General features: G+C 38.6%; 1 protein-coding gene across 1 annotated transcript; it reads left to right on the top strand.

Annotated features, from left to right (window-relative positions):
- Positions 1-1,426: 1,426 nt before the first annotated feature.
- On the top strand, positions 1,427-6,757 carry SCG2 (secretogranin II). Its single transcript, XM_004674236.1, has 2 exons — positions 1,427-1,632; positions 4,402-6,757. Exon 2 carries the CDS (start codon positions 4,415-4,417, stop codon positions 6,272-6,274), a length of 1,860 nt encoding a protein of 619 aa, XP_004674293.1. The 5' UTR covers positions 1,427-1,632; positions 4,402-4,414; the 3' UTR covers positions 6,275-6,757.
- The last annotated feature ends 1,645 nt before the right edge of the window (positions 6,758-8,402 follow it).

The raw sequence follows: 8,402 nt of genomic DNA on the forward strand, positions 1-8,402 counted from the left end.
TATTCCAAGACTGTTTTTTTTCCCTAAGATTTTAAACTATTTCCTTGAGGAATTCAAGAGTACTGTGGATAATCTAACAGTTAGAAATCATTTTAAGAAAAACTGGTAATCAGATATCTCAACCTAGACTTCTTTTCTTTTACTAGGAGATTTATCCCACCTCTGGATTTTAAATTGAATCAAATGGTTTTCTGCAGTGCTCCCTAAACACTGCTAGCAGACTTCTGTCTCAGTACTTTCCAGATTGTATCAAAATAATCAGCCCTCCCCACCAGGCAAAGGATCTTCAAAAGGAAATAAAAATTTTATATAGGACATTGTATATCTGTGATTGTGTACATGCATAGATCTATATCTACATACCTCTCTATTATCATTTAGATGTATCATTCTTCTTTGCATCTAACACTTAGTAGGCACTACAAATTATTGAATGAATATAGCAGTGACTGACTATTCCACAGAGATGGGACTTTTTTTTTTAAATAATGACAGGATTCTATTACGTACTGTATTTCAAAATACAAAGATTTTTAGGAAACTCATAGATACAATAAACTTAAATGTTAAGACTAACATAAAACTTTTAGAAGATATAATCAGGTTACCTGGAAAAACACAGTGATGATCATGAGTTAGAAATCTGAAAGATTGGGAGCTAGATCAGTTACATTTCATCAGACCAACAGGAGAAGGAAAATATTTAAAGTACAACTTTTTCTCAATTGTAATGAATTCCAGTTATAAGTATCGTCTTTCTCTCAAGTATATCATTTTTTTTCTTACTAGAAGTATTTCCACTAGCGCTCAACTTCTGAGCTTTCCATTTTGAGATATTATAAAATTTCACCTTTATACAATATCAAATATACAGCAATCAACTCTTTAAAAACTGTAAACTACTAGAACTGAAATCTTATGCTTCAAAATTATATTGATAAAAATAAAGGGAGAAATGATATTGAATCTCTAAAGCTAAATTCCAAGTCATAGTGCCTAAAATTTGATCATATATCAAAAAGAGAGAACTTTTTAAAATGCAACTAATTGTGCATCTTAAAACAGTGATCCCGGGGTAGGATGGGAGATATGACTTTTCATATTCATTAATGTGTATCCCGCCTTCTTGGACATTCCAGAGAACAAAATGTCATTTTTGTTGTTGCTGTTGGGCAATGAAAAAAAATCCTTGTCTGTAAAACATAAGGAGAACAAAAACAGCAGTAACAATATGATATTAGAACATAGATGAGATTCTACTGAAATCAGGTATGTGGTGTCCGTCAGATTTCTTTCTTTCTAAAGGAAATCATGCATTTTGTTTCAAGCCTCAAAGATTAGTAGGTAAAAGATAAAAGAAAACTGCAGTTTTTGCCACAAAAAGACAGGTGGCGTAAGCATGCAACATTTTTTTTTTTTAAATACTTAAAGTGATTATTTTCTCCCTGGTTCTTTGAAAAAGCTCGCTCGGGTTTGTGGTCGAGCCGGTGACGTCAGTGTGGCAGTGCGGAGCCAGGCGCCTCGGCTCGCTATAAGCCCAGGAGCTGTCCGGGTGCTGAAACGGCCCAAGCAGCTCCCTGGGCAGACAGGAAGGAACATGCTGTGGATCTCCTCGGCAATATAAAAAAGGAGGTAAGATTGCTTTTCCTTCTGATTACTGGAAAGTTCTTAATTGCGTGTTCTTTCTTTAATTCTTAGCTAGAAGGAAAAGACTGTTAGGGACGCCTGTATCTATGATAACTGAATAGCAACCTGCTGCTTATCAGTCTGCAAGGCTACTATGTGCATTTATGATTGAATCTGTGTCTTATGCTAATTGTGGTTGGATGTTTATTAACCATAATGCTATTTAGACAATTGTATGAAAAAGTTAAGATTTTAGTGTCAATACACACATTAATGTAAAGTTAACCAAGCCCATTTTTTCTTAATTGAGTGTTTCTTCTCTTGAGAACCAGATATAAAGCTGAGCTATAATTTATATACTTAATATTCTTAACAGTAGGTTTCCAATGATTCAAAGATTATTAAACCCTATTAGTCACAGAGGCAACCAATTTTGGAAATAGTTTTTTTTTCTTTGACATTTACTTCACACGAGCTCAAAATTAAATAACTACATAACATTATTTCCTGAATCCATATACTCTAAAAGGGCTTCTAGTATCATTGTTTAATTTAGTGTCAGAAAAGTAATAATAGAATTATCCTGAACATGGGTTTCTTCCTTTATTCAGAGTGAATAATATCTTGGATTACAGACTGAATGTAACTGTGGATTAGAGGGAAATGATGATTTTGAAAATGTAATGAAAATGTTCATAACTGCATAAGTTACTACTGTTACTATGTTTTTATTGAAAGAGGTCGATAATATTTTGATAGTGATTTTGAGTAAGATAAGCATTTATTTTTCTATGTCCCAGCTAGTAAAATTGCTCACAATAGACATACTCACCTGCATTTTTCTGGGTTCCAGTCTTATTTTGATAGATAAGACATTTTAACTAAAGAGGCTTTTTGGTCAAACCCAAATTGGATCTTACAGCTGTTGAAATATCTTCACTACTTAAAAGAGCTGCTACCTGGGAAAGAAATCCCTTGAGTCTTATTCAAAGGCAGTAACTATGTCGTTCAAACTGAATCCGAATAAATGATTAAAGGGCAGCACTTGTTAGGCTGTGATTTAAACCATTACAATGAGTATTATCACCACTCTGTGGCAAAACCCACCTATAAGATAGTGATTTCATAGATATCACATAACACTTATGTTAAGAATACTGCAGGAGAATGAATAAGTTTGTGAAGGTTTTTTAAATTATTCTTTCAAATGTGAATGTTGAAAATTGACTACTGAAACTAAATTAATATTGAAGTACTATTATAAGAATATATAATGTTCTTTATTTAAACCTAAAAATTTATGAATAAAATTTCTTATGGTAAATATTGCCTGATAGTAGTTAATTTAGAAGTATACTTTGATATGCTTGTGTAGCTGTTTCTCTTAGTAAATTAAGTAGTCAGGTTAATGGGAATCATTAAAAAAAATGCATCTGTGCTAAACAAGTTTCTATCACCATTTTGAGGGCCTAAGAACTGAAAAACATAATTACCAATATTATCCTTGTGAACAATGATATTTTTTACAATTAATTTCCAAGTTTACAGAAAATTGCACCTACATATCTATCACAGAGCCATGATTCAGATAACAATCATGAACTGTTGTATAAGTATCTTTTATTTTATTTTGCAACAAAACTGTATTTGATGCAGAAATGAATAACTTTGTTAACTCAGACATGAGATTATATGAAATTGTAAGGGATTAGAGAAGAAAATGAATGAAGATTTTTAAGTAGGAAGAATTCAACACATCATCTGTGTTTATCCAAATTGGGAGTTATATAGTGGTTATTTTAAGATTTTTCTAACAGTATGAGTCATTTAAGATTTCGCAGGTCCATACCAAAATAGACACAGACATAAGTCAAGCTGAATCTGAACACTCACAAGTTCAGAAATAGACTAGTTAAGAAAACTTATGTTCTCACTGTAGCATCTGTTATTATTTACTATACAGTTTTGAGGGCTGATGAAAAATAGAACCACAATTGCCTTTTACAAGACAGCCACCATCAAATTATTAAGAGAAGCATATAGCACAGGGGTTTTAAAGCAGTTTATTGTTGTGGCGTTTTTATGCAGAAAGAAACTTCATCATTTTAGTCTACTAACTGTGTCCTGAGACAAACCGTGGAATGGGGGCTATTAAGAATTAAGAGCTCAGCCTTCTCAAACTGATAGAGTTGCATGACAATGAGAACAAGTTATTTCCCAAAACTGTATGTGAATGGAAGTTAGCCAAATGGAGTGTTGTACTACTTCGTTGTATATAATAATGTCACTGCTGCTGTGTCTCTACAAAAAAAACATTAGATGGACTCTCCAGGAAACAACAAATAAGGTTGTTTGATAACCTTAAAGAAATAATATAGCATGTGTGTTTGTATGTGTATTTTTAAAAATTAAGCTAATTATTAATATTATTTTTTGGCCAATGATTTCAATGGGGATGTTATAAAAGATAACTAAAACTTAGCTTGGAAAGTCTTAGAAGAATACATACCAAACTCAAAAAATAAAATTTGACAAAACTCATGTCACTGCTTCTGTTACTGTTAGTGCTATGCAGATGTAATGAAAGGGTAACAATGTTGATAAAGATTCCTGTGAGCTTTGAAGATCCTGTAGGAAATCTTGATAGAGTTTTAAGAAGTTGTCCTAACTTAAATGGAGAATAATCTCTGCTGTATTTTTATTTCCTTTGGAGGTGGTGCTGCGGCATCACTGGTCTGTTTCAGTTGTGTTAACCTGTGTGTTCTATGCTTTAAGGAAATCTTTCACCATGGCAGAAGCTAAGACTCACTGGCTTGGAGCAGCTCTGTCTCTCATCCCTTTAATTTTCCTCATCTCTGGGGCAGAAGCAGCTTCATTTCAGCGAAACCAGCTGCTTCAAAAGGAACCAGACCTCAGACTTGAAAATGTCCAAAGGTTTCCCAGTCCCGAAATGATCAGGGCTTTGGAATACATAGAAAAACTCCACCAGCAAGCTCACAAAGAAGAAAGCAGCCCAGACTATAATCCCTACCAAGGGGTTTCTGTTCCCCTTCAACAGAAAGAAAATGGTGATGAGAGTCACTTTCCAGAAAGTCCACGGGATCCCCTGAGTGAGGACGAGTGGATGAGGATACTCCTTGAAGCTCTGAGACAGGCTGAGAACGAGCCTCAATATTTATCCAAAGAAAACAAGCCCTATGCTTTGAATTCAGAAAAGAACTTCCCAGTGGACATTACCGATGACTATGAGACCCCACAGTGGCCGGAGAAGAAGCTCAAGCACATGCGATTCCCTCCTATGTATGAAGAGAATTCCAGGGACAGCCCCTTTAAACGCACAAACGAAATAGTGGAAGAACAGTACACTCCTCAAAGTCTCGCTACCCTGGAATCTGTCTTCCAGGAGCTGGGGAAACTGACGGGACCGAACACCCAGAAGCGTGAGAGGGTCGATGAGGAGCAAAAACTTTACACAGATGATGAAGATGATATCTACAAGGCCAACAACATTGCCTATGAAGATGTGGTTGGGGGAGAAGATTGGAACCCCGTGGAGGAGAAAACAGAGAGCCAAACTCAGGAAGAGGTGAGGGACAGCAAAGAGAATACAGAAAAGAACGAGCAAATCAATGATGAGATGAAGCGTTCAGGGCCGCCGCGCCTCCAGGCGGAAGATCTCCCACCAGAGAGTAAGGACCAGCTCTCGGATGACGTCTCCAAGGTGATGGCCTATCTGAAAAGGTTAGTGAACATTGCAGGGAAGGGGAGGGCACAAAGTGGGCAGACCAGGGAAAGGGCAGGCCGGCTTTTTGAGAAGCCACTTGATTCTCAGTCTATTTATCAGCTGATAGAAATCTCAAGGAATTTACAGATACCCCCCGAAGACCTAATTGACATGCTCAGAAATGGAGAGAAGCCAAATGAGTCAGTTGAGCCAGAGCAGGAGCTTGATCTTCCTGCTGACCTAGACGACATCCCAGAGGTAGACTTAGACCGCCCTGACCTGTTCCAGAACAAGATGCTCTCCAAGAGTGGCTACCCCAAAGGCCCTGGCCGTGCGGTGGCAGATGCCCTACCAGATGGACTCAGTGTTGAGGAGATTTTAAATCTTTTAGGGAAGGAGAGCACAGCAAATCAAAAGCCTCCCTATTTTCCCAATCAGTACAACCGAGAGAAGGTTCTGCCGAGACTTCCCTATGGTCTCGGAAGATCTAGAGCAAACCAGCCTCCCAAAACTGCCTGGATGCCAGATGTGGACAACAGACAACTGGCGTATGAAAACCTGAATGATAAAGATCAAGATTTAGGAGAGTACCTGGCCAGAATGCTGGTGAAGTACCCTGAGATCATGACTTCAAACCAGGTGAAGCGAGTTCCTAGTCAAGGCTCGTCTGAAGATGACCTGCAGGAAGAGGACCAAATCGGGCAGACCATCAAGGAGCAGGTGAATCCAGGCATCACTCATGAGACTGACCAGCTGGCCCCAGTGAGCAAAAGGTTCCCTGTGGGGGCCCCAAAGAGCGACGAGTCTCCAAACAGACGTTACCTGGATGAAGATCTGTTAATAAAAGTGCTGGAATACCTCAACCAAGAAAAGGCAGAAAAAGGAAGGGAGCACATTGCTAAGCGAGCCATGGAGAATATGTGAGCAGCTCTCATGGATTGCTCTACTCCACCCCTGCCCCAAGCAAACCCCAGTGTTTCTCTTTAGTGTGTTCACTTCTACCCTGTTGACATCATCATACCTTTAAGTGATGTACAGGCAGAAGATTTCATTTCACTGGGTGGCTGCTTCACTTACTCTGAGCTATTCTCTTGTGTATGGGTATGTGTAAATGTTACGATTTGTGGATAAACAAATTTAATCATATCCCTTATTCAAGAAAGATATCTATGATAGTGTTTAATAGTATATCCATGGTTGTGGCATTGTGGATGCTCACATATGATAAAGAGTGTCTTAAAATTCTCTTGAAAGTTTTTAATATTTATTGAATTATTTTGTTACTGTCTGTAGTGTTTTGTGGAGTACTGGAACAAAACTAATAAAGCATTAGAAATATATAGTTTTCTTTATAAGGTCTTTTCCATTGTGTGTTTTCTTGTTGATTAATAAATGTTATTTCTGGACCATTGTGGACTCTTCATTCTGGAAAACCAGAGACAAAGGCAATGAAACAAGCAACATGGAGCTTACCAGAGAAAATAACTACCTTCCTCGCTAACCCAGGTAAGGATGGGTTTTAAATATTTGATCAATGCTGTACTCTTGAATGCAATATCCTCTAACCGTCCACCAGGTAACATTTGACTATGGTGTTTCTCATCTATAGGGTTTATGGGAAAAGACTTTTGAGGTCATATTTTTTCCTTTACTTTTGATTTATTCAAATAAAAGCATATAGTTTTTACATACCTATAATCTTCACTGAGAAATAATAATTTTAAAAAATGCAGTGTACAGGGAGGTCAGAAATGATTGCAGACTGCAAAGCTACCCACCCATTTCCAGGCCACCCTGGTCCACAGAGGGTAACTTATGCCTCTTTTACATAGTTTGAGGGAGGTCAGAAGGCGCGCAAACTGGCTGTCAGGTATGCAGAAGGGCACAGGTGAGTGGGAAGAGACCAGCTGCCTGCTCTTTGGCCCTGATGCTAGCGAGAATCCCAGGTGGGCAGCGCTGTGTCTACGTATATTGCGTGGGGAGTGGGGGGTGACATCAGCCTCCTAACAAATTAACAGGGCAGCAAAAACAATAGCAGCAAGAAAACAGAGCAGCAAAGTGCCACTGGTCACAAAACATAACACAGCAGTGGGTATTATTTACTGATACTTATTGTGCTAAATACTACACTTCATTTCATCTGCCCTATAGCAGGGCCAATCAGAAAAGTCAAGTCACTTTCCCAGTGTCCATCAGCATTATCAGTTGCCAATATCTGTGTTCTTAATCAGCCAGCTGCACCAAGTCTCTGGGACACTGTCTGTTAGCTGAGGGGCGGGGCCTGAAGGTGGGTGGGAAAGAGGCTCATGAGCTCTCAGGATGGGTAACCCCCAAGGGAGTGTGTGTGTGTGTGGGGGGGGGGAAGCCCTCAAACAGTCAAAGGCAATGAGAAGGTCTAATACCTTGGGAGAAACACTGAAATTCTTCCTACTTTAGAATTTGGTCCAGACTCTTTGTTCAATTATGATATAATTTCATGGAACTTTAGAGTCTGTACTTAGAAAAAATCTTTGAAGTGAGTGATTTTTATAGTGTTTCTAACTTAAATACTTTCAGGATAGAGACTTTTTGCCTCGTAGGGAAGTGGATGCATTAAGACTATGGGGGATGCAGGGTTTTTGTGTGTCTGAACCTCTGGGGATGTGTGTGTGTGTGTGTGTGTGTGTATGAATGTATATACATATATATGTTTTATTTATTTATGCATACAAGAGCTGGGGAGCAGGCCAGAGGTGCAGGGGGTAGGGGTGAGACTCACCAGAGACAGAGTGGGGAGCAGAACAGACTGATTTCCTGAGCTGCACTGCTGAGGGGAGCAGTGGGCAAGACAGGAGAAGTCTGCATGCCGTGTGGGTCAGCATCTTGGCCGGGGATCATGCTTCACAGAAGTGTACATACACCTTCCTGCCAATATATATTCTCTTCAATTTTATGTTTCATGCTGTTAAATTACTCTCAGAATCTGAAGTCAGTGGTGTGACTGCACACCAGCCCTAAGCAGAAAAGAGAACTGGATACACATGGATCTCTACTCAACAGAAACCTGTCTTCA

Source organism: Condylura cristata, unplaced genomic scaffold, assembly GCF_000260355.1.
Source record: "Condylura cristata isolate star-nosed mole 26May11 unplaced genomic scaffold, ConCri1.0 scaffold00002, whole genome shotgun sequence".
In the NCBI taxonomy this organism is placed as follows: Eukaryota; Metazoa; Chordata; class Mammalia; order Eulipotyphla; family Talpidae; genus Condylura; species Condylura cristata.

What these genes read in the sequence shown, in the direction of transcription:
- SCG2 (XM_004674236.1), top strand. Translation starts at nt 4,415, where the DNA reads ATGGCAGAAGCTAAGACTCACTGGCTTGGAGCAGCTCTGTCTCTCATC.